The sequence below is a fragment of the Artemia sp. Qi Xiang Cuo genome, chromosome 2 (genome assembly GCF_049724085.1).
Source record: "Artemia sp. Qi Xiang Cuo chromosome 2, ASM4972408v1, whole genome shotgun sequence".
Taxonomy (NCBI): Eukaryota; Metazoa; Arthropoda; class Branchiopoda; order Anostraca; family Artemiidae; genus Artemia; species Artemia sp. Qi Xiang Cuo.
In genome coordinates, this window is record NC_142795.1 from 31,821,068 (window position 1) to 31,848,462 (window position 27,395).

Below are 27,395 nucleotides of genomic sequence, written 5' to 3' on the forward strand. Positions count from 1 at the left end.
CTTGAACCCACCCTGTCTTTTTATAACCGAAAACCGAGATTTTGAAAAAAAAAATCCCTCTTGGTTTCCTCAACATTCTGACTGTTTTTTAAAAACAGTTTTTTTTAAAAAAACCCATTATTCTCTTCTTGGAAATTAATTTTGCACCAAAGAGTGTAAGCAGCTGATGAAAAAGGGGAAACCGTTTCTCTTTGATATGTTGAGTGCTGACTGCTTTTTAAAAACGTTTTAAAAACAGCTCTAATGGGCTGACTCCGTTCACAACCAAATATGAATGTGAAACAGATTTTTCAACACTGCTTACTCTCAGACAAATGACTAGAGAACAACAAAGACCCACAAACTAAAGAAACAAAGCCAAACATAGAAGTACTGGTTCAAGTAAAGCAGACAGATCCAACTCATCCAAAATTTAGCATTTTTTTCTTAAGTGGATACTAAAAAAAAACAAAAAAACTTTTTGTTGCTCTCCTATACTATTATAAAAATGTCAGGCTTGACCTTCCGTTTTGGGTGCGATGACATTTTAATTTCATAGCAAACGTGGCTTCTAGAAATATTAGGAGTTTTAGATTTATTGTTTGCATATTTCATTTCAAGGAATGTTTTTATCTCTGTATAAGCTTAAATATCTATATCCCCCGATTTCAATAACATGCTGATCAATTTGAAATGAAATTGTTTCACCTGTAGAAAAAAACACAAGTAAGAATCTTTACGTCATTAATTCTGTAAAACGTAAATTTAGCCTTAATCTGATGCAGTTTCCACTTATACCAATTTTTTCAGGTCTACTGAATTCCCAAACAACTCCCCGAAAAAAAAGAAGATATCAAGAATTGCCAGTTTTTTACAGAATGTTTGAAAAGAAAAGTGGAAGCATTTCTCTGATATCTAGATCAATTGCAGAAATCAGAAAAAATGTTCAGCGTGGAGCTCTGAGCATGCGCAAAGTAAATTTTGAATACCATATTTTCAAGTACCTTAAATCAAAGTTTTATAATAAATTGATTTCCTTGTGTTTCTAACATACAATCCTAGATTTTACTCTAGCGTTCTTTGTAACAAGGAGGCGCTTCTCTTTGACACTACCAGTTTCTTGAAAAAAATCAAGTAATATTTTAGAAACACTTTTGTAAAAATAAAATGGACTATTACACTTGGAAAAACATAACGTTGTCCCATAATATTTAGAAAAGGTTTTCCAGCAAAAAATTCGTCTTCGCGCTTGCGAAATTCGTCTTCGGAGCATGAGTGAAATTCGTCTTCGCAAATTCATCTGAATTCATAACAATTTAAAACTCTCTGGAATTCTTCATTAAATAAATACAGTTTTTATGCTTTTATTGAGCTTCGGAAGCAAAATTTCGTCAAGATTTATAATTACCCATAAATCACTTTATTCCTTACTATATTGTTTTATGTGTTCATTAGATTAATATTAATATGCTTATTATAACAAATAATTTTTACGTTCTTCTTTCATAGTTGAACGAGACTTTGGGGGATTTACTGAGAGATAAAAGGACAAAGGCTATAAACATGATACTATTGGGCATGAGTTTTGTCACAGTCTCAACCTCAGCCAGATTAATGCTGCGAAGAATCTAAAAAACGTAACGCTCTAAAAAAACAATTGTAACTACCCTGAATATCTTTTTGTATATATACACTTTCCGGCTTATAACAATGTGGGCTCGTCATCGTTGTTTATGAATCTACTGTTCTAAATGAAGACTAAATAAACAAAAACAAGTGAAAGGAAAAAATACCTGTCGGAGTCTTCTTCAACTACGGCATTTGAATACGCCCCTCTTAACTCTTTACATTTACCAACGATAAAGTCAGATAAATGTTTTGGCACGTTACAACATTCTATCTGTTCTTCAAGTAATGCACAAACTGCGTCAGAAGCTGCCTCATGTACGCGATTTCCTCCCTAAAAGAAGTTTCATACTAAAAAAAGAACGTGATTCTTTTTCTCTATTCAATTATAATAGTTACAGGTAACAATTTAACAAAAATTAAAGAGCTACAATAATTTGGTCATATCTACGCAAATAACTATCGTGAAATATTCATTCGATGTCAAATTTCACTGTTAAGAAGTTCTGAGAGTACTGCAGTTCCCAGATATCCAAATTTGACACAAGGAGAAAATTTAGCCCTTGCACCACCCTTACGGCCTGAAAAAGGCAAAAGGGGTGATTCATTGTCAACTGGTCAATTTCGCTATGAAAAAGATCATAGATCTCCGCATAAGTGGATTAATCAATTAAATTGATTAAGTGGAAACCTAGAACAACCATATATGACAACAGAAAAAAGGATAAAATGGGACTACGAAAAAACAAATAATTGCACTTCCGTCAAGGTGTAAAATATATATATATATATATATATATATATATATATATATATATATATATATATATATATATATATATATATATAATAAATGGGGCATAAGACAGAAGAAGAATAGTAAATGTGCCTCCAAAAACTAATTGAGCTACATAAAGTGAGCAAAACCAAGAAAAAAGAAACAGAAAGCAAAAATAATTGAAAAATTTACCATTCTTGCTACCTCAAAAATGGTAAATATTATTCAGGTTAAACTAAAAAGTAATTTGCAATTACTAAAACAATTTTCGGAATCTTGAAACACCCAAAACCCCTCAAAATGGAGGTGAATTGAGAAGAAAAGGGGAACCATTGGCCGCAAACCCAGACCAGAGGTCTACTATCCCTCATCTTAAAAACAAAGGAAAATCAAATTTTACCTATGTGAATTCACATTTCACATTTTACTGGTGTTTCTTTTTTTACCCAGGGTAGGTTGTATTCAACGAGTGGTCATAGAAACTTGAAGAGGGCTCATCTGAACGGATACTTAAATTTCAGTGCATTCAAGTCATTCAAGTGAATGACTTGAATTCACTGGGTACTCAAGTGAAGGAACTAAACAAATTCCGCGACGAGCATAGACGTATTATTAAAATTATAAATCTATGGCGACGAGATTTCCTGCTGATGATAGTAATGGTAACTAAATTTCATATGGGGACACTTCTGTTTAATTGGCCAGTCGCCAAATAATCAGCGGATACATATGACCTTCCAATATACTTCATGTGCAAGTTTTGAGTCAGAATTGAATGAAGTTTTGGTTATAAGTAGTTCATTGTGTTTAAGTTTGGAGCCTGTGGACGTTTTTGGTATGCTATTTTTCTACTGTCCTACAGTCAACGAATCAACGTAAGACGACAATTTAGCTATCATTCGATAGCCAAAACTCGGGTTTATCCATTTACTAAATTACACATTAGAAATTAGCCTTGCATTTTTTTTTCTGAACTGAAAAAACGTTGTAATGCGTCGGAAACCTACTTCAAGTAAACTTAGATCGATATCTAAGAAAACGTGTAAGTAATATCCCAGTTCTGGCTCGATGAATGGATGGATCGGAAATTAACTAATTGAATAATACGAGTACCTTGTCCTTTTAGTTCAAGTTACAACTGTATACTTATAACAAGATCGCGTGTTTAACAGAGAACTTAATCTTAGCCTAAATGTTCGAGACAACCCCAAATTACCTCCGTCTGCTTACTGACTACCAGCACAGAATCAATCAAGAGAACGATCACAAAGCCTTCAAAGATCCTTTGATAAATCATAAAATCAATTGGAACTGGAAAAGCTTGCTCCACATAATTAAAATCAAATCTTTGTTATAACCGACCATTACTACCACTCTTCTGCAGTTCTCAAAGGATAAGCCAATGGATTTCATACTAAAAACTAGAGTAAGATGAAGAGATTTTGGATCCAGATCAAAAGGAAACTTGTGCCACGAACTACATTATCTATTTGGGGACAAACACCTATTTCATACACATTCATAACACCTATAAGTCAAACACCTATTTGGGGACATCCTCTGCTACTACTCGAAATGAAACAGATTGGGTTTATCACTATTCTTACTATTATAAGGGAATTACAAAACTGAGTCGAGATTTAGGTTAAAAAGGCCCATCACACCCCCCCCCCCCCGCCAAAAAAAAAACACAAATAGCCGCTAGGAAATTTGTGGCATATAATTTTGAGATAGAGCTTACCCATCCCCCTTTCCCCTTTCTAAAAGACTCTACCTTGGTAGTTTCGAGGTAACTACCATTGTTATCCTTATTCAGAGAACCCCATCCGCCAGCTTCAGCCTGGCTTGAACAGACAACACTCGTCCCTCAAATGAGTCGGGAGAGTTATTCGCCCCTCACCAGCCAACAGCGTCAAGGGGCACTTGATCCTGAAAACCAGTTCTACTGAGAGAACTTCTTTCACCCACCCGGGATTGCTCTACAAGACCTATTTTCTTGCGCCACAGTCGGTGCTTAGCATGTCCGGAGGTTAACCCCACCTGGGCATGGTTTTGGCAGCCATAACCGGCTTGAGTCTGTCAAATTTCGGCCGCAAATTCGGCTGCTGGATGATGACTGGAATTAGCAGCACTAGGCCCACATTTGTGCCTACTACTTTCAGGGGCACCAGAGGAAAGCTGTCACTGGCATCCCCTAATTTTATGTTTACAAACCCAAACCTATAGCCTCCATTTGCCTTTCTGCGTTAGGCTCATTAAGTCTTGAAATGAGAACCCAAAAACAATCTTTCAAAAGGAAAGACCGTTCTGTCGTTGCAACTCCAGGAAAGACTCGGAAAGAACGGCCAAACGACGGGTCATTCCTCCAAGTAGCAACGCAAGAAAGATTTTCTGTCCCGCATATGCTGCTAAAAACTAAGAGGCCCCCTGCTTCCATGAGCGTAGCCACCCCAGCTCGTTCACAATGACCCTGGTTACCTCAACCTCCCATGGGTTGAAGGGGAGCATCTGTTTGCGACCAGCAACAACTTCTCACTATCGGCCTACAAAGTATGCCAACACCCATCACCTCCAAACGAGTATACCAAGACCAAATACCGATCACGAACAGGTTCCTACCCGCTATATTACAGCCGTCCCACAGAGGCAACTACTAAACAGTGATCTAAAAAAGAAAGCGTTCTTTTAGCTTGTTTCCTAAAGTTCTCCTCTTAAATGTGAGGTCTCTCACGAATAAACTTGAAGAGCTTGATTTTACACTGACAAAACAACGAACTGATATTACATGCTTGTCCGAGGCTTGGCCTGGACCAAGTCTCTTATGGATGTTTTGGGTTATGATGTGTAAATATTACCATGATTTGACAAAGATGAAAACCCGGCGAGCCTTGGAGGTTGAATTGACCTGCTCTACCGTTCATCAATCCCCAACTGACAGCTGAATACTCAAGCTCCTCGGACTTCCGAGTTTAAGATTCTGTGGGTATAGACTATACCAGAGTACCTACCGAAGGAGGTATATTCTACGATGTTTGGTGTATTATACTATCCATCCAGGGGTTCATTTTGGAATGACCTTGTATCGCATTTAGGTCAACTCGATACGTTCCCAGTGTTCTTACGCTGCAGAGGTAGTTCTTGGTGGCTTTTACGGTCTAAGACTTTTGTGGATGGAGGATACACTATCACTATGTAAATTAGTGGAAGTAAAAACACGTGAGAACAGAACGTTAGAACTGATTTTCAAAGACATTTCTGATTTCTATACTACCCACACATTGCCTCCCTAATCGGTCTCAGTGATCACTTGGTCGTTACTTGGGAAGCAAGTGAAAGAGCATTAGCTACAGAGATAAAAGGGTTGTGTACCGGCCGTTTACTCCCGATCGTGTGCAAAGAGTGATTAAAAATAAAAACTGGGGCTACATTCTTTGCCTCAGTGACGGCAACTACTTGACTTCGTCTCTGACCAAAGAGCTCTACGATAAATGCAGAGAACTGTCTCCTGAAAAGATGAAAGTGATTCAGCACAAACCATGGGGAAACACGGTTTCCCCCATTGCATCCCCAAGCACAAACATTCCCAAGCTCCAATCTACAATTGCCTGAAAGCGAAGGTATTGCTTACGAATAAAAATATGTTTTGGTAATTCTAATGATACTTTAAGTTCTGTTTTCAATTATTTGAATAATGAATTTGAGTTAGAATTGATGACATAAGACCTACTTGCTACTTAAAATAAATCTGAGATTTGGGCTCTTATTCGGCGACGTAAATTCATTGAGACTAGGGAGGGAGGAGGAGTATTTATGTTCTAAAATCTAGGAGAGGGGCAATTTTGTTGTTTTTTCAAATTTTTCAATAGAAATACTCTATAGAAATACTTCCCAAACCCATTTGTCAAAATATTGGGGGTGGGGGATTCTGCTCTTACTTCTAATTTGTCAGAAAGTTTCACATTCTAATGAAAAGAGCTTATACATTGTCTGAAGTGAATTATCAAAGCAGGGGACTCTGGCCTGGACCCCCAAAACCTTGAATTTTGTTTAATTTACGGGCACTTTTTACTTAAATTATCCAATAAAATGTGTTTTTTAATATTGGATCCCTCCCCACCCAAAAAAAAATTGTATTGAAGTACCCCCCCAAACCCCCGGAAAAATCTCTGCGTACGAGCCTCTTCTAAATATCTAATTTCGAAAACACAAGTCCTTGCTGGCTCCTTAATAGACATGCACAGGAAAAACCTTCAGCTTTTTCTTGGCTGGAATTTAGTAAAGAGCAAATCAGTTTTTTGACACTGTCGCTCTTTACTATAACAGCATCATTAACGTCATTACACATAACAAAGAAATGCAGCTGTGAAAAACTATATTTTACTTTAGTGCTGTTCCGCCAGCAATCCCCGGGGTGTTTGGAACAAGTCCGCCACGTTTGGCACACTTTTGCCACGCTTATCAAGACGCTTATCAACTATTTTCAAAGCGTTTTAAGATCTATTTTAAAATTCCAGGAAATTTATCTCTGCAATAGTTTTACTATTAATATAAACCGAAATAGTAGGCCTGTTTAGAAGTGCGGTTCGATCTCACTATCTAGGACTGTAATGAAAGAAAAGTTAATATGGTCAGGCAGCGTTTTACAGATGAGATTGTCAAAGAATGTACTTTTTGTTCCTCCATCTGGGGCTAAACGAAAAACACTTCTTCCCCGAATGTATTGGGAAGAGGTCATAAGAAAGGATTTTAAGCAAATTGAAACTTCATCGGAAGGGATAAATAGTGAAAGCTTGAACAGACTGAGGTAGGAGAGAAGTTCGCTAAGCTGAGTCGGCACCAGGCCGCTTGGTGATGCAGTTTTTTGTTCCCAGTTGTAGTAGTAAATGATGTTTTCCATTCCTCAATCAGCTTTAAATGCCAAATCTTCTTCACTATTTTCTTTTTTTTTCAAAAGGCGTTTGTAAACTTTCGGTTACAATGGGCTGTGGTTAACTAATAAAGGAAATAACTAAAACAACCTACATACTGAACTCGTTTGAGATCACCGAAAATAATTAGTTAGTAATAAGGAGATAAGTACTTACCTGAGGTGATTTTAGAAAATCGAAAGCAAAAACTAAAACTGAGGACCTTCCCCATATATCCACAGGTGCAGTTTGCGTACCCACCCATGCCTTATAGCATTTTAATACTCGCATATGATGCGTAATGAAATCCTCTAAAGGTGTCTGCAATGTGGTTTCCTGAAAGATAAAACAAACAAAACTTAACTGAAACCAAGAAAAATAAATCCAATCAATCAGGATCTAGACAACTGATGCAAAAATACCTGTATAAATCGAAAGGAACCTGAACTTCAAATTTAATTCACTCTGCCACGAAAGGAATTGATTTTTCTATTGAAACTCAAACATAGAAAAAAAGTAATCTTTATTGAGGGTTTTTGCTGTCAATGTAAACTTAACAGAAATACAGAGCCAACTGGTTATTTAGAATACATAGTTTACAGGGACCATACCATCAAAGGCATAGGCAGATGTAGCGCACCTAAAGTTTAGCACTTAAACTGTTTCAACAAATTATAAATTCAAATTCGGATTAAGCGCTACTTCTAATACATTTGGCAACTATAAATACTGCAATCATCTGCTTTAGCAATTGTACACACTACAATTATCTGCTTGGGGAATTATAAATACTAATCAATTGTGTGGCGGAGCATACTTTGGTTTTCTACTATTTTTTTTAGTCCGCCGATTTCAGCTTATTGCTAGAAATAAGCTAACTAATAATTCGTGCCTGGGGCCAAAAATAATGGTTTTTCAGTAATTGAGCCAGAGCTTAAAGTGTGTGAGTTGAAATGAAGTTTCAACTCACTGAAACTTCAATGAGCTGAAGTTCGTAGAAGTCTATGTAGGAGAAGGCTATCTGAAGTCCTTTCTTGAACTTGACTAATATTGTCGGGTTATTTTATGTTTTGGAATGTTTGTCACGTTATTTATAGAATGTCTGTCATACACAATGACAAACAAGAAATTTATTCAAAATTTCTATTGTTTTCAGGTTAATTAAACCCTCTAAGCTTTCACTGTTATTTCATGTAAAATTCATTAATATTTGGTGCTTTTGTTCTTTATTTTTATTACGGCAAAAACAGACATGTGTTCAAAATATATATTGTTTTCAGTAAAGCCTGATTACCATTCTTGCCTTTAGGGGGTTTGTAAGGAGGGTGCACACCAACTCTTATCTGTGTAATTGGTATTCATTTTAAGTATAACTTAAATGTTTCGTTTGAATTTCTGTCCCTGTGGAGTTTAATTAGTTTATTCATTCATAGTACTTTTCAGTTCGTTTTAAGTTAGAATCATTAGGTGACGTTATTCTGTTACTCTTTACTATTTCTGAAAGCTTTATATATGATATTCCAAAAAAATTAAATTTGTTTTCAGGATGAATTTGTCATTAATACAAAAAAAAAAATTTTTAGGTAAAAGGAAAATGATATAAAAAAACAGACAAAAAGAAAGTTTATTTGAAAAGGACCCTTCATGCTTAAGTATTATTTTCACTTCACTGAAAAGTTTGACAGATAACTCTAAATAAATCTAACAGATAGTTGTATCAAAAAAGCATATTTTTTTCTAGTAAAGCACAGGTGTCACTTCTTAATAGCACGAGATTGAAGGGAGTCAGCTTACTTCTTTGTCAATTTTCGTTTCAAGTTTAACATTGCTCCTTAGTTTGTTTGTTTTTTTCGTCTCTTTACTCGTTTCTCGTTGGAAAAAATCAATTAAAATTAACCTGTAACAAAATCTCGTAGCAGAAATCTTTGTGTTCATTATCATGATGATTTTATGAAATGCCGAAAACCATGAATTCAGGGTATACTTTTCATTTGTTTTCCAAAAGACTCTGGGACAACAATTGGATAAGACCCCCTCCCTCTTCACCACCATCCATTCTCAGGTATTCATATTAATTATATCTTCCGTTTTATGCCCGACTTTTCCATAATAATAGTTTTAGTGTCACATTAGCGTATATTTCTTAAAATAAGCTAGTGTACTGCTGTGCAAAAAGTGGAGTAGCATAGTAGCAATGCTACTTGGCAGTTTTCAAATTTGTTGGCATATTTTGTCTGAAAATACCAATTTTAAATATAAAAATAATTTTTACTCAAAGAAAAGCTGTCAAAACACAAGTTGCACTGCTAAAGTGTCGGCAGCTTTTGGAATTCTGTCAAATTCTGCTACTGGCAGCTTTGGAACTTTTTCCATACCTGCTCCCCCTCCACACGGATGGACCTGAAATATCCCCAGGGAAAGATGTAAAGTGCAAGCCTGTAATTCAGGTTTTTCAAGCAACAGACTTATGCAGGCAGGGTAGAGAGTGCTCTTTGGACTAATCTTGGGTAGAATTATATAGTTTTTCTTGTATGTGGGTGCAGTAATGTATGACTTCAAAAAAAATATATCTCAAATAGCTGATATATATCTATATTAATATATTATTAATATAATATATTAATAATAAAATAATATTTTAGAATATATTAAATAATATATACATATATTAGATATATCTTAAATATATCTCTAAAAAAATATATCTAAAAAAATATATCTCAAAATGACTAATCTCAAATAGCTCCAATAACGAATAAAGAAACTTACCAAAAACCTGAGAACATTTGTAGATGATTTAGACATTAACAGTTTCACTTCTGATCGTCTGTTTGCCCCCAATTTTAAATGTCTAGAGAATTGTATTTCTTCTGGAATTACTGTGAGAAGTTCCAAAAGAGGCCACAAATAGCGTTGATTTACACCTTGATCTTCATTGAAAATCCTTAACATGTCATCAATGGGGTTTGTCCATGATATCATTTGAAGAGTCAAATCAGCCAATGCTAAACACAACTGAAAATTGTTTTGTTAAATGAGTAATAGTAGTACAATTGTTTACTAAAAATAAAAACACAACAAATTAATCAGCAGTGAACCAAAAGCTTAGCTTGCATGGTGCCAAACAACGATAAGAAAAATAGACAAATTGGATAAATAAAATGGATTTTTTTTATGAGTTAAGAATTTTTGTGGTGAAGCAATGTATCAAATTAAAGAAACAAAAAATACAAAACCTTGCATTTTATGACCAGGATCAACATAATATTTTTTTTTTGAGAAAAAGTCTGAAAGACAAACTACTGAATATTTATTTTTCCCAATTTAAAAATACAGCCAAACAATTAGGGATGTTTTTTTTAGTGCCAGAACTTTACACGATAGACCATAATATGCAACTGATTATTAAATTTATTTGAAATTTTCAGCTGATCAATCAACAGACTTGCAAGACAGGTTAGTAAAACAAATGATCAACATAACCATATTGAAAAACAAAAACCCCTTTATTATGTAACCATTTACATCAGGTTTATCAACGTAATCATGTTAATAAAAAACTCCCCTGTTTTTATTTGATGATCAGGGTCATATGCAAGTGACTATTTTGAATACATTACAGTAGTTTCTTAGGTTCTTAAGGTGTGTGTTAGGAAATACTAATTTAAAGAACTCTATAGGCCACTAAATGCTGCTACATCATAGGCAGCGCAATCAAGCTGCCTAAGTAAAGAATGATGTTGGCACAATGTATTATTTATTAATTTTTTTTTCTTTAGACCAGGGCACTTCGTATAGAACGAGTTGTCGTAGAAACTTCGAGAAGGGCTCATTCGATTGGAAATTGAAGTCTACGCCCACCATTTCCCCAAATACATCAAATACAATTGTTTAGATAGCCATTTTGTTCAGCGTAGTTAATTTCCATATAGAAATTATGCTTTGAGGAGGACACTCCCCCAGAGCCCTCAGGGCAAGGGTTGTAAGTTATGCCCTGGGGGCATATAAATTTTTTATAGAAAGCGTTGTCGTAGAAACTTCAAAAAAGGCTCATTCGATTGGATATTCAAAGGGCTAGTGCCCTTTTGGAAAGTGAATGGAGGCCAACTAACCCCCCTCTCACGCCCACCATTTCTCCAAACACATCCAATCAAAATTTTGAGACAGTCATTTTGTTCAACGTAGTTAAAAGTTCTGGAAATCAGGACTTAAGGATGACAAACCCCCACAACCCTCAGGGCAAGGGTTGTAAGTAATGCCCTGGAGCATATAAGGTTTTTTTTTATAGAAAGCGTTGTCGTAGAAACTTCAGAGAGGGCTCATTTGATTGAAAATTGAAATGGCTTGTGCCCTTTTTAATAGTCAAAAGTGATTGGAAGGCAATTAACACCCCTTCCACGCCCATCATTTGTCCAGGCACAACCAATCATAATTTTGATAGGCATTTCATTCAAAGCAGGCGAAATGTTTGTAATTTATGTCTTTGAGGATAATACTCCCTCCACGTCCCTGAGGGCGAGGGGCGTACGCTTTACACGGGGGATATATAAGGTTTAATTGAAAGCTTTGTCGTAGAAACTTGAAAAAGGGCTCATTCGATTGGAAATTCAAAAGGCCTTTTTAATACTTCAAAGTGATATGAGGGCAACTAACCCCCCTCTCATGCCCACTTTTTCCCCAAACACATCCAATCAAAATTTTAAGATAGTCATTTTGTTCAACGTAGTTAAAAGTTTTAGAAATTAGTTCCTTGAGGATGATAACCCCCTCAGAGCCCTCGGGGCAAGGGTTGTAAGTTTTGCCCTGGGGGCATATAAGGTTTTTTTTATAGATAGTGATGTAGTAGAAACTTCAAAAAGGGCTCATTCGATTGAAAATTAGAAGGGCTTGTGCCCTTTTTAATAGTCGAAAGTCATTGGAGGATAACTAACACCCTCACACGCTCACCATTTCCCCAAACACATCCAATCAAAATTTTGAGATAGCCATTTTGTTCAATGTAGTTGAAAGGTCCGGAAATTATGTTTTGAGGATGACACTCCCCCCACAGCCCTCATGGCCAGGGTCGTAAGTTATGCACTGGGAGCATATAAGTTGTTTTTTTTATTGAAAGTGTTGTCGTAGAAACTTCAAAAAGGAATCATTCGATTGGAAATTGAAACAGCTTGTGCCCTTTTTAATAGTCCAAAGTGATTGGAGGGCAAGTAACCCCCCTTTCACGCCCACCATTTCCCCAAACACATTCAATCAAAATTTTGAGATAGCCATTTTGTTCAACGTAGTGGAAAGTTCCGGAAATTATGTCATTGAGGATGACAACCCCTCCACGGCCCTCAGGGTAAGGGTTGTAAGTTATGCCCTGGGGGCATATAAGTTTTAATTGAAAGCTTTGTCGTAGAAACTTGAAAAAGGGCTCATTCAATTGGAAATTCAAAGGGCCTTTTTAATACTTCAAAGTGATATGAGGGCAACTAACCCCCCTCTCGTGCCCACCTTTTCCCCAAACACATCCAGTCAAAATTTTTAGATAGCCATTTTGTTCAACGTAGTTAAAATTTTTAGAAATTAGTTCGTTGAGGATGATAACCCCCTCAGAGCCCTCGGGGCAAGGTTGTCAGTTCTGCCCTGGGGGCATATAAGGTTTTTTTAGATTGTGATGTTGTAGAAACTTCAAAACGGGCTCATTCGATTGAAAATTAGAAGGGCTTGTGCCCTTTTTAAAATAGTCGAAAGTGATTGGAGGATATATAACCCCCTCTTACACCCTATATTGCCCCAAAGAAATACAATCAAAATTTTGAGAGAGCCATTTTGTTCAACGTAGTTGAAAGTTCTGAAAATTATGTTTTGAGGATGACACTCCCCCCGCAGCCCTCAGTGCCAGGGTTGTAAGTTATGCCCTGGGAGCATATAAGGTTTTTTTTTATAGAAAGCGTTGTCGTAGAAACTTCGAAAAGGAATCATTCGATTGGAAATTGAAACGGCTAGTACCCTTTTTAATAGTCAAAAATTACTGGATGACTACTAACCCCCTTCTCACGGCCACCATTTCCCCGAGCTAATCCAATCAAAATTTTTAGATAGCCATTTTGTTCAAAATAGTTTAAAAGTCTAAAAATCATGTCTTTAAGCATGACAACCCCCCCATAACCCTCAGGTCATGGATTATTAGTTATGCCCAGAGGGCATATAAGGTTCTTATAATAATCATTGTTCTAGAAACTTCAAAAAGGGCTCATTCGATTGGAAACTGAAAGGGTTAGTGCCCTTTTTAATAGTTGGAAGTGATTGTAGGGCAACTAACACCTCTCTCACGCCCACCATTTTCCCAAACACATCCAATCGAAATTTTGAGATAGCAATTTTCTTCAACGTAGTTAAAAGTTCTGGAAATTAGGTCTTTGAGGATGACACCCCACCCCCCCCCCAGCTCTCAGGGCAAGGGCTGTAAGTTATGCCCTCGTGGCATATAAGGTTTTTATTGAGAGCGTTGTCGTAGAAACTTCAAAAGAGCTGATTGGATTGGAAATTGAAAGGGATAGTGCCTTTTTTAATAGTTGAAAGTGATTGGAGAGCAACTAACGCCCCTCTCGCACCCACCATTTTACCAAACACATCCAATCAAAATTTTGAGATAGCAATTTTCTTCAACGTAGTTAAAAGTTCTGAAAATTACGTATTTGATCATGACACCCCCTCCCAACCCGCCGGGCCCGGGGTGGAAAGTGTAGCGGGGAGGTCTATTAGGTTTTTTATAGAAAGCGTTGTTTTTGAAACTCAAAAGAGCTGATTTGATTCGAAACTGAAAGGTTTACTGTCTTTTTTAACAGTTGAAAGTGATTGGCGGGCAACTAACCCCCCTCTCACACCCACCATTTCCCCAAACACATCCAGTCGAAATTTTAAGATAGCTACTTTGTTCATCGTAGTTGAAGTACAGGGAAGTAGGTCTTTGAAGATGACAACCCCCTCACAGCCCTCAGGGCAAGGGTTGTAATTTACGCCCAAGGGGGCTTAGAAGGTGTTTATAGAAAGCGTTGTCGTAGAAACTAGAAAAGGGCTCATTCAATTGGAAATTGAAAGGGCTAGTGCCCTTTCTATTAGTCGAAAATCCCACCCCCAACCTCCCATTTGCCCTTTATGTTTAAAAACTAAATGTTGCCTTAAGATTAAATCAAAATGCACTGTTTTAATACCAATTCCCAATAAGGCATCTCCGCAGTATCCCAAGAACGACTGAGGGTATTATGTTCAAACTTTCGGGGCTACTTATGCTCTTAAAATTTAACCAAATCAAAATAGCGTAAGTGTATCCAAGCTATCAAAGAAAGTAATCAGATTTGTTTTTATCAAGTTTTCTATTTAAGGTCAACTAGAGGAGGTATGAAACTAAATTAAACACAACTATTTGCGTCCAGATTTTAAAAGGGTGTATGTTGTTAAAAATTTCTGAAATTTTTTCTCCTGCACACAAACAGCAGGCCAAACTATAAAGTCTTAAAAAAACGAAAAAATTTAAAGTATTATTTTCTTTTTCCCTGAAAAGACTATGTCAGCATAAAACGAATAGAAATTAATTAAGAAAAACTTTTCCCACAAAATCAGTTTATCCAAGAAAAGTAAAGAACTCCATTAAACCAAAAAGGAACAAAAATAAAATCATATAATCTACCAAGCGTGAAACTACCACAAATCAGCATCGATAAATAATGAAACCCAAAACGAACAGAAACTACAATAAATAACCGAGTCAGACTCAAAAGGAGCAGAAATTAACAAGAGTAGGGCTCAAAACCCCTATGCCTTCCCAAGGCGAGAACATAATTTGCACTTTGCTGAAAAAAATACAAATCAATCAATCAATCAATTTATTCAATCAATAAACTCAACAAAATACACTTCAATATAAACTCCCCCGTAAGGCTCTATGGCCAGGAAAAAAACAGGGGAGAAAAAAAACAGGGGAGAAGAAATGAATATGAATATGCATTGTCAGTTTAATATACATATACAGATATTAATTAATCAAAATGTTAATGCTATTAATTTGTTGAAGTTATAAAAGTAAAAACATTTATATTTTTTTCAGTAAAGTGCAAATTATGTTCTGGCCTTGGGAAGGGATAGGGGTCTTGAGCCCTACTCATGTTAATTTCTGCTCTTTTTGAATTTGACTCGGTTATTTATTGTAATTTCTGTTCGTTTTGGGTTTCATTTATTTATCGATGCTGATTTGTGGTAGTTTCACGCTTGGTAGATTACTTTATTTTATTTTTGCTCATTTTTGGTTTAATGGAGTTCTTTACTTTTCTTTGAAAAACTTATTTTGTGGAAGAAGTTTTTTTTAATTAATTAGGTAATAGATTACAAACAAAGGATTAGCTAGACAAAATGACACAATAGGCCAACTAGTTATTACAAGTTTCTTAAATGGAACATTACTCAAAAGCCCTTTTAGAACCCATTCAAATTGACTCCCAACATTACTTATAGCCCAACACTAACTCTGTTAAAATGAGATGGAATTCTTCAAAAAATAAAAGACTGCTTATAGCACTTAAAAATAGTTTTTTCTAAAACTATTTATCAAATATACCCCTTTCCCCATGATCAAGGACGAAAGAAATATACTAAAACGTGACTATTTTAAATAACTAAAACAAATTAAACCAACAAATAAAACAATAATGTGTTTTTAGAATAAAGTAAATATCTTTTGAGAATGTAAATACTGAGAACAGGAAACATTTTGAATAAGAAATAAAAGATCTTTGAGTTTTGAATTATAAAGAGTTTATTCTATTTTGTTTTTCTTACTAAACTAAAGGACCATGGATACAGATCAAAAATTTCTAGAGGCGAGGGAAGACAAAGTAATTTTTACCATCATGAGACGGGAGGCCAAGGCCGTATTCAGGGGGGTCTGACCCCCGCCCCCATTCGAAATGTTGGTCCAACTCGAGAAAACATAACAAAATGAATATAAACACATTTTTGGTGTGTTTTTTAAGTATTTTCTTGTACCCCCCCAGCATAATTTTTTTTAACCAAGCCCCCACCCCCCTTGATATGGCCTGGGTACGGCCCTGGGGGAGGCTGAAATGATTTTTCAAAAATCAGCTCTTAAATGACAAATACGAAAAAGAATTTGGAGGCCTAGTGGGTTGGTCTTTGGAGGAGAATTATGCCCATCCTCTCGCAAACAGGTATCTACGTCAAGTTGAACAGGTGTAGTTTTTGTGCAATATGTGCACAATTAACTACAGTCTCCACATGTAAATATGTCAAAAAGCAAAAACCTTACCTGGGTAACTATAACAGAATTTGTTTTCTCATTTGTTTCTTTCAAATGATGTATCAATGAATCACGGAGAGAAACGTGTGATTCAATTGGAAGCTCAGAAAAAGAGCTTTGAATTTTCGTCCTTAGTGTTTGAGCCCCAAAATATCCAGATTCAAGATCACAGTTCTGTTGGAGCAATAGGTCCCCTATTCTCCATCCAAAAATCTAGAAAAAATAAGGTGAACTAACTAGATGTTGGAAGGTCAACATTGAGCATATCCCCCACAAGGGGGAGAGATGGACTTGACTCTCATCTGCCCTAAAATGAGTTTATAGTCTTTCAGTGCTAAAAGTACTTAAGTTTTCATTCAATAAATCTAACTAAACTAGAAAATATGGCAACAAGAATAAAAATTCCAAAGAAAGAGACACAATAATCAAAATAGCCAAAAAAGAGGGACTATATCTTTTGTTACATAAAAAAATCTCATTAATTCCCTGAATTTGCTTTGTGTAAAAGACAAATTTGATTTAGTTAAAGGAATGCAAATTAAAGAGAGAAAAAATCAAATGTCAAAGCAAATACAAACCTCAGAAGTAAAATAAATAATCTATTTTCATCTCTAGCTATCACAGATAAAAAGAGACAATAAACCCTAGGCTTCCTTAACATCATTATGAAGATTGAAGGAAATTATTAACTCATAAACAGATTTCCAAGTATGCAAAGCAATAGACCAAGAAACATCTGCATCAACTCATATTTCAGTGGTGGATGTTGGGTTGACAACAGTTGAGGAGCATGAGAATAACCTAATGAGAATTAAGAGGCTGGAGCATCATAGCTTTCATGGTGCACACAGGCTCTGCTGCTGCCACCATTCAGCTGTTGAAGCCTGGATATAGAATTATTTAATAAAATAGAGGTTCCAAGATATTTCAACAAGGTACATTATTTAGGGTAGCGCTCAAAGACAGTCAGTGACTTCCATTCAAGTGGACTCTTCATTCTTTATCTGCAACTGTCTGGCAACAGAAATTACATAGTTAAAATACCCCCAAGAAATCCTATGGTCTCTCTGGTTAGGGTAACAAGTTGAAACATTCATAAAATGTAAATTATAACTAAATTATAATTAAAAATATTAATTTAAGGACAAATAAAATCCAAAATGAACAGATATTAAAATAAACAATCATAGCAAACACAGAGATAACAGGTACTAATACAAATGAATGGAAAAGTCTTAAAAAAGTAAAAATTACACTTAATATTCAAGTCAAACTTAAAACCAGCAAAATTACTGAAAAACAGGAGTTGGCTGCTGCCTTCTTCCTGCTACCCTTGCAGATCCCAACGCACTCTCAATGTGGGCAAAAACCTGGCGACTAGAATTTAATTTTTCAGAAATGCAAGGTCAAACACTTTGGAGCAAACAACCCTCTCAGCCAGTATTTTATGGAATCCAATGGTGGTTCTAAACAGCCACTTACAACCAGTCACTGCAAAAAAGATCTGGGAGTCTTGGTTGATAACAAGCTCAAATTCAACTTACACACGCAGTCTGCAGGAGCCAAAACCAACCAAACTCTCGGTATAATAAAGAGAACATTCTGCAGTAGATCTCCAGCAGTGATTACTTAGCTCCTAAAGGGCCTGATTCGACCAAAATTAGAATTTGGGATGTCCATTGCCACGCCAGTTAACAAACTTGACCAATCGATTCTGGAATCGGCGCAGCAGCGAGCAACGAAATGCGTAAGGGGTTTTCAAGATTTACCATATTCTACCAGACTCCAGAGGCTCAATATACCATCTCTCACATACCGACGTAAGAGAGGGGATGTATTGATGACATACAAATTGATCTGACACCACAATATCATCCCTGACTTATTCCAGTTAGATAGTTCGTCAAGAACAAGAGGTTTAATTTTTTGTGATGATATTGAACTAATAAGAGAAAAATACGTGTATCATGCTGGAATAGTGTGATCTTATACACTTAGCTGTTTTTTTCCTAGAATTTATCCTAAAGTTTGGACTTTACACTGACGCTACCTAACGGCGCTGCATTCTTGTGTTCCTGGTTGTGTTCTGTTATCCAAGTTGCGTTCTGTTACTGAGTTGCGTTTTATTTGGTGTTGCCTTGATATCAGTGCCTGAAAGTTGCAGAATGCCACCAAAAAGGCATCAAGAAAGCCCAAAAAGGCATCAGAAAGCCAAAAGACATTTGCACTGCTTGTGACAAGAATCTGGATGAAGAATCTAGTGCAACGAACTGTGACATTTGTAAACAATGGCTTTGCATCGATTGCCTTGAAATTGGCAAACCCGAGTATAACCTTCTGAAAAAAATGACAATGAGATTAGGTTGCAAATGAAAGTGTCCTGTTTGTAAAGGTAAAGCCCGTAGTGGCACTAGTGCAGCTGAAATACAAGCCATAGTTAACAAAACGCTTTAACCACTTGAACCTGCAATAACTGCTGTACAGAACCTAGATATTAAAATCAAGAATGCAGTTAAACAGTCCTTTAGTGAATTCAAAGAAGAGTTCAAGAAAGACATTGATGCCAAGTTCAAGGATGTGGAGACTCATATTACTTTGCTTGAGCAAGCTCCAGGGGCTGCTAGTAATCCTGATCTGTTACAAAAGCTAATCAAATCTCAAGTAAAATCTCTTAAAGATGAAATGAACCAGCAATTCGAGAGCCACGTGAGAATGTTGATTGCTAAAGATAGAGACAAACAAAGATGCAAATTAAATATCCTAGCATTTGGAGTATTGCCGCAACCCAATGATGAGGCATTCATTCGTGACTTCTTATGCAACAAATACGGCCTACAATGGATAGCTGTAAAAAAATTTTGCCGCCTTGTCAGTCCAAATAACTCCGGGAATGAAAATGATTCGCGTAAGGCGAGCCCCATTATTTTTTTGGTTGATGAATTAAAAATTAAGAAAGTGATTCTGCAAAAGTCATATGAGAGAAAAGGAACCAGCCAAATTAAGTTTAGAAATGATGTTTCAAAAGCCGACCGTATAAAGAGGACAAAGCTGTATGAAGTACTTCATGCACGATGAGCTAATGGTGAAGAAAACCTAGTTATTCGAGGCAACAGAATTGTTCCAAAAAACGTGCCCACCTCTGGTATAAACGACGAATTGGAATTGAAATGATCCAAATATATTTAAAATTGCTATTTCAAACAGTTCGTGGTAACGAACTGTAAGTAAGGAGCGACCCGGCTCAATGGTAACCGAAACTCTAGAAAACGGTATTTTGATACAAATAGATACATCAAAAGAATTAGATTTTAATGCTGATTTCAAATATAGAAGTTTCATCAAGTTTAATTCTACCCATCAAAAGTTAGGCGCCTGAGAAAAATTGGCTGATTTTCGAAAAAAGGTGGAAAGACCCCTAAAAGTTATAGAACCTTAATGAAAATCACACCATCATATTCAGCGTATCAGAGAACCCTACTGTAGAGGTTTCAAGCTCCTATCTACAAAACTGGGGAATTTTGCATTTTTTGCCAAAAGAAAGATCACGGGTGCGTGTTTATTTGTTTTTTTTTTTCCCAGGGATGATCATTTCGACCCCGTTGTCCTAGAATATTGTGGGAGGGCTCAATGGAATGGAAATTAAAAGTTCTAGTGCCCTTTTTAAGTGACCAAAAAAAACGGAGGGCAACTAGGCCCCCTCTCACGCTCATTTTTTTCCTCCAGTCACCTGATCAAAATTTTGAGGGAGCCACTTTATTCAAAATGGTCGAAAATATTATCAGTATGTATTATAGGGTGACTTAATTCCCCGACAGTCCAGGGGGGAGGGCGGAAACGTCGGAATTTTACTCACTGTTTCCGTAACATATTGTTTTTTTGGAATCATACTCACGTTTTCAGGGGAGATTTTTCCGGGTAGGGGGGGAGAGGGGTGGGTCGGGGGTTATGTGAGAGGATCTTTCCATGAAGGAAGTTTTCATGGGGGAAGGAACATTGCTATAAAGGGGACGCCGGACTTCCCAGCATTATTTAAAAAAGATCAGAAATTTAATATAAAAAAACAAGTATTTCAACTGCAATAGCAGCAAAATCGAAACTTCAAACGAACAGAAAATATTACATATATTATTGGGTTCACCCCGTAGTCAATACCTCGCTCTTTAAGCCAAAGATTTTTTAGTACTTTCATAAGAGCTATTTATTCTAATTAACGGCCTTTGTGATAAAGCGGTCATTTTTAAAGAATTGGAACAAAATTCGAACTTTCGCTTAAAGAGCAAGGTATTGACTAGGGGGCGAACCCCTAATAAATAAATTAATAATATATGAATATACAAGTTCGTTACGTAAGTTAATTCGTAAGTTACGTATATTTATTACTAATAAAAACGTTCGTAAATAAAATTAAACAAGTTTCGAGAAAGCCATTTAACCAAATAAAAGTAAATTAATATGAAAATCTTGTTTTAATTATTCCTACGGTGAGCCAAGATCAAAACCTGCATTTATTCAAAAACGTTCAAAAATTAAATTAAAAAAATAAGTTTTTTTTAAACTGAAAGTAAGGAGCAACATTAAAACTTAAAACCAACAGAAATTATTCCGTGTATGACCGGGACTGTCCCCTTATCCACACCTCGCTCTTTACGCTAAAGTTAGACTCTATCTCACAACTTTATTTTTTTAAACAATAAAAAACTTTAGCGTGAAGAGCGAGGCGTTGAGGAGGGGACAGTCCCTTTCATATACGTATATTTATGACTAATAAAAACGTTCGTAATAAAAATTAAACAAGTTTCGAGAAAGCCATTTAACTAAATAAAAGTAAATTAATATTAAATTTGTTTTTTAATTATTCATGTCCGGTGAGCCAAGATGAAAACCTGCATTTATTCAAAAACGTTCAAAAATTAAATAAAAAAACAATTTTTTTAAACTGAAAGTAAGGAGCGACATTAAAACTTAAAACGAACAGAAATTATTCCGTATATGAAAGGTGCTGTCCTCTCCTCAACGCCTCACTCTTTACGCTAAAGCTTGACTCTGTCTCACAACTTTATTTTTTAAAACAATAAAAAACTTTAGCGTAAAGAGCGAGGCGTTGAGGAGAGGACAGTCCCTTTCATATACGGAATAATTTCTGTTCGTTTTAAGTTTTAATGTCGCTCCTTACTTTCAGTTTAAAAAACTTGTTTTTTTTATTTAATCCCTAGTAGGGATAGCTCTGTGCCACGGTTTGTTGATTAAAACACAAGGGGCTCTGCCCTTTGGGTCCCTGACGCCTGTACACTCGTTTTGTTGTTCACTTTTTGGCCTTTGGCTTGCTTTGAATGTTAATGTGCTTGCTGCAAATTCTCTCAGATTCCTGCATATTGCAAGTACCAAATTGCTTGAAATTGCTGATCAAACCCTTTTATATCCTGCTTTGAAACTTAGTGCTGTGCCTGCTTCTGATTTATTTTGCTTGCTTAATTTATTATTGACTGAGGGCCCCCTCTGGTTGTAGCCTACTTGTTTTATGGAATATACAATTTATTTCCTTTTTGTGATTTGATTTTGTCGTTTTACCTGTTTTAACCCTTTGGGGTTTTATTTGTGATGACTAACGGAATGGTCAGTAGTCCTGTCACCCCTGACCCCAATAACTCTAGTGTAAGGATTTTGGCTTTAGGTGTTGAAGGTCCAAATGAGACCAGTAGGCCTAGGTTGTTGACATTAGGCAGTATCACAGTTATTGCCAAAAAATTGTTTCAACATCTCCAAAATCATGAGTGCAGGGGCCATTATGGTTAATGTTAGAAAGACTTGGACTAGATGGCTCCATTATTATAATAGCTGTGAACCAGTCAGTAGCTGCTGCTATACTTTCTATTTCAGATATAGCAGTAAATGGATGTAAGGCAAAGTTTGTGCTTAGTCCTAGGTCTAACCCTGCTTTAATCAGAAACAGAAAAGGCATTGTATTTATCCATATGAGGCGGTTACCCATCTGGATGATTTTGTCAAGGAGGTCCAAGTTGATGACAGAATACAACAAGTGACATTGGCCTTTAAAAACCCAAGCCCATCAATTATCCCTTTGGTTTGCACCTTTAATCAGGATGTTCAGTTCCTTCTGAAAATCTCTGTTTGGGGTGCAAGGTATACAGTTAAGCAGTTTATCCCCCAGGCAATACAATATTTCAATTGCCAAGCTTTTGGCCACATGGCTCAAATTGCCATAGAGGCAGAAGATATCTACTATGTAGTGGACAACACGCCCTTCAAGAATGTCCCCAATCTAAAACAGTTAAGGAAGGTCAGGTACTCAAGTGCCCTAACTGCAATGGTAGCCATGCTGCTAATGATAAGGTGTGCCCAGTCTTCATGGAGGAGAAAGCAATTGTAACTCACTCTTTCACCAACAATATCCCCATGAGAACTGCTACCGGGGTCTTGAAAAAAGGACTTCCTAAACATACAGAACACATCCCCATAGTACACACAGACTCTTTCCCTCCCCTGAATCCTAATCAACCTCCAGCTGAGGAACTCAACATGAGGTACATGGCCATGTTTGAAGGTGTTAAAAAGCAGATCTCTGATCTAACTCAGGATACTACATCTATTTGTGAACTGCTTTCTAAGTTAGCACCAAAACATTTTCGAGATGCAGTCTGTAGCCTAAATAAGTCAGTTGAAAACCTAAATAGAGAAGGTTCATTCCTTCCCACAATGTCAGCAGTTACCAGCAACCCTGGCAAGCCAGAAAGGAAACGTAAAGGAAAGGAGTCTGTACCTAGCCCAGAAGGTGCTATAATTAGGCAATAGACCTAGTTTAGCCCCTTCTCAGACAAATGACTAGTTATCTCTCCACTGTTTTTCCTTGAGTTTGCCATGGTTGAATAAGCACAAACTTATTAAGTAATTTGATTAAGACTACTGGTTTGGTTCATTCCCTAAAAAAAAAAATCCTGCATGTTTCTTTTTTAGAGTTACCTTATTTGTTTATAATTTGATCTAAGTGACAGGTTACAGGTTAAATGTATTATTTATTATAATTGACTTGTATAAACATTGTATTTGCTGTTTGATAAGGTAATTGCATTTTTCTGGTTCCTGTTTATAATTGATGGCAGGTGTTGCTGGTGATTAACCCCTATAATAAGCAAGATACATGGTAGATGGCTCCATATTAATTTAATCTCCAAGGCCATGGTGCCCCCTCCCATATTATTTTATTTTAAAGTTATCCTTTTTCTATTTTATTTGTTTTATTATCCTTATTTATCCTTTAATATTTTACCTTAAATCACACTTGCCAGCGATAAGGACGAATCCTGTAGACGCCAGTCAATGATGATAGTGACTCAGCTCATTGGGCGCATCCCGAACTGTGCGCCATGGCTTGCTGCACCAATCTCTGTCAAAGGCTGACTTGAAGGCTTCGGTATTAGGGGACATGACTGCAATCTGGCTAAGGGAATTCCATAGGCCAACCACACGGTTGGAGAAAAATTTGTTTTGCAGCCTGGTATTAGCACGTTTCCGGTAGAGCTTCAGGGGGTGCCCTCTTTTTCTTGACAAACTATCTAACTGGAATAAGTCTGGGATGATATTGTCGTTGTAGATCAATTTGTATGTCATCAATACATCCCCTCGCTTACGTCGGTATGTGAGAGATGGTATATTGAGCCTCTGGAGATAGTGAGCCTCTGGAGATATATTGAGTGCGCTGTTTTGTGACATTTATTTATGTACGTGTTATAAATAAAAATATTCTACTCTACTCTACTGGAGTCTGGTAGAATATGGCAAATTTTGAAAACCCCTTATGCATTTCGTTGCTCGCTGCTGCACCGATTCCAGAATCGATTGGTCAAGTTTGTTAACTGGCGTGGCAATGGACATCCCAAATTCTAATTTTGGTCGAATCAGGCCCTTTAGGAGCTAAGTAATCACTGCTGGAGATCTACTGCAGAATGTTCTCTTTATTATACCGAGAGTTTGGTTGGTTTTGGCTACTGCAGACTGTGTGTGTAAGTTGAATTTGAGCTTGTTATCATCCAAGACTCCAAGATCTTTTTTGCAGTGACTGGTTGTAAGTGGTTGTTTTGAATCACCATTGGAGTCCATAAAATACTGGCTGAGGGGGTTGTTTGCTCCAAAATTTATGACCCTGCATTGCTGTATATTAAATTCTAGTTACTAGGTTTTTGTCCACATTGAGAGTACATTGAGATCTGTTTGGATGTCTTTGGTACTTTGGGGGTCATAAATCGGACCAATTATTTTGGAATCATCAGCATATAAGCTTATCTTATTCTTTATGATTGAAGATGCATCATTAATATAGATGTTGAATAGAGTTGGGCCCAAAACTGTGCCTTGGGGACACCGCTTTTTACATCTGCTGATTCTGAGAAGGAAATTGATCCACCATCCCCAAATACTCTTACCACCTGCTTCCTGTTGGTAAGAAATTGCATCGCCCAATTTATGACTTCATGGTGGAGACTCCTGTGACATACTATATCAAACGCTTTTGCTAAGTCTAATAATATCATATCAACTGGGGATCCCGTGTCCATAAGTTCTGTGACATGCTCATAAGCATCAATAAGGTTAGTATTAACTGATCAACTGGGGCGGAAGCCATGTTGACTAGGAGATAGTAGCTTGTTCGCATTTAGGTGTTCAATAATGGCTGAGTTAACTATGCCTTCAAGAAGTTTTTCCACTCCCAAGGTGAGACTAATTGGTTGATAGTTGCTGGCTTCATCTCTGCTGCTTCCTTTATAGACAGGTGTAATCTAAGCTTACTTCCAATCCTGTGGAATAGATTTAGTATTTACAGACTTTTGGAATAGTAGGGTGAGAGGATGTGATAGTACTGCATATGTCTCCTTTAAAAGCCGAGGGGGTACTCCGTCAGGTCCTGTTGATTTATTTGGGTTAATCTTCTTTAGTCGAGTCTCTACATCTACTTTAGTAATATTGATGGCGGCATACTTTTTTGAATTTTGTACTGTGGGGGTCTGGAAGTGGGGCATTATCTGCAACTGCGAATACTGAAATGAACTGCTTATTTAATGCATTAGCTATCTCCCGTGAGTCACAGATTTTTTATCCATCTTGTACAAGTTGAGTGACAGAATGCCTTCCAGGCTTACCCGATGACACATACCTCCAAAATTTCTTAGGGTTAGTTTTTGTTGCAGCTGCCACTGATTCCTCATACTTCTCGGTGGTAGTTCTGGTGAGACTTCTCAGCCGGTTACGCGCCTGTTTATATTTCGTGTAATAGTCAGCCTGGTTTTGATTCTTTGTGTACAGCTTCCAGCATTTCTTTTTTCTGTTCCCAGCCTTTTTAATTTCTTTTGTAATATACGGGAGGGTTTTTGGTTTCCTTTTCCATTTTGTAGAAGAGTGATTTTCAGTAGCCTTCAATAATATTCTTTTCATAGTTGTCCATGACTCTTCCCATCTGTATTTTCAATCTGTGTACCAATCACATTGAGTCAGTTCCTGATGAATTAGACTATAATCAGTGTACACGTGTTTTGTAAATTCTAGTCTTTGGGGATACAGTCTAAAACTGCAACTTATGACAATGTGGTCACTTGCTCCAAATGGCGGTAGGGGTTTGATGCTTATTATAGACTCTTGGTATTTTACTAGTAGAAGATCAAGTAGCAAAGGGTTCTGACCATTTCTAAATCTTGTTGGGAAGTTAACTGCCTGGTACAAAGAATGATTAAATAAGCACTCCAGGAATGGTCTTATTAAAGTATTTTCAGAAAAACCAAATCCGTTAACCCATTGAATATTTGGGAGATTAAAATCACCAACAATAATTATGTTTCCTTGTAGCTTCATTTTAATATCAATTGAAGTACTCATAGCAAGTAGGGAGGATTCAAGGCTAGGGGAACTGGGACTTCTATACATGCAACCAATGTAAAATGGCCCACAAGGTAGGAGGACAGATATCCATACTTGTTCAATATATGGCTCACATCTGAATTAATATCTATGTTTTCTACCTTCAGAGAGCTTCGGATATACACGGCTGTTCCTCTTCCTTGTTCTCTAGATAAGTTGGTGACCAGGGTATAATTGAGTATCTGGATAACTCCAAGAGGAGTATTGGTCCATTTAGGTTCAATCTTGCAGAAAGCGTAAACGTCTGCTTTTTCCGTCAAAACGGCATATTTTATCTCATGGAGCTTTGACGTTAAACAATCTACGTTACTTAAGACGACTTTCAGACCATTGTTCATCCAATGCGTGCAACTTTTATTTGGGCTGTGTGCGTTATTATCCAGATCATTACATTCCCCAGACTCCATGCTGCTGTGGTTTGAATCATCACTCATGAAAACAGTCTGCTCGGAAAGAATACAGCTTACTGATCTCGCACTGTAAAAAGATTCACTTGATTCATCAAAAGTACTTATTTCAACATTAGAAGACACAGGGCTATTTATACTACTATCTATATTTCTTTGAGAATCATCTAGTCTGTGTCCATTGCAGCTGGTGCTGCAGAGGTGGGCACGTTTTTTGGAACAATTCTGTTGCCTCGAATAACTAGGTTTTCTTCACCATTAGCTCATCGTGCATGAAGTACTTCATACAGCTTTGTCCTCTTTATACGGTCGGCTTTTGAAACATCATTTCTAAATTGAATTTGGCTGGTTCCTTTTCTCTCATATGACTTTTGCAGAATCACTTTCTTAATTTTTAATTCATCAACCAAAAAAATAATGGGGCTCGCCTTACGCGAATCATTTTCATTCCCGGAGTTATTTGGACTGACAAGGCGGCA

The 27,395-nt window shown here is 36.7% G+C and overlaps 1 protein-coding gene across 1 annotated transcript in view; it reads right to left on the reverse strand.

Annotated features, from left to right (window-relative positions):
- Positions 1-27,395, reverse strand: part of Tnpo-SR (transportin 3) — a 118,463-nt gene that overhangs the window by 80,844 nt on the left and 10,224 nt on the right. Inside the window, exons 2-5 of the mRNA XM_089108080.1 lie at positions 16,595-16,798; positions 10,060-10,305; positions 7,468-7,626; positions 1,773-1,939 (exon numbers count right to left, since the gene is read on the reverse strand). Of these exons, the coding sequence (XP_088964206.1) occupies positions 1,773-1,939; positions 7,468-7,626; positions 10,060-10,305; positions 16,595-16,798 (776 nt within the window). The remainder of the gene's footprint in view (positions 1-1,772; positions 1,940-7,467; positions 7,627-10,059; positions 10,306-16,594; positions 16,799-27,395) is intronic.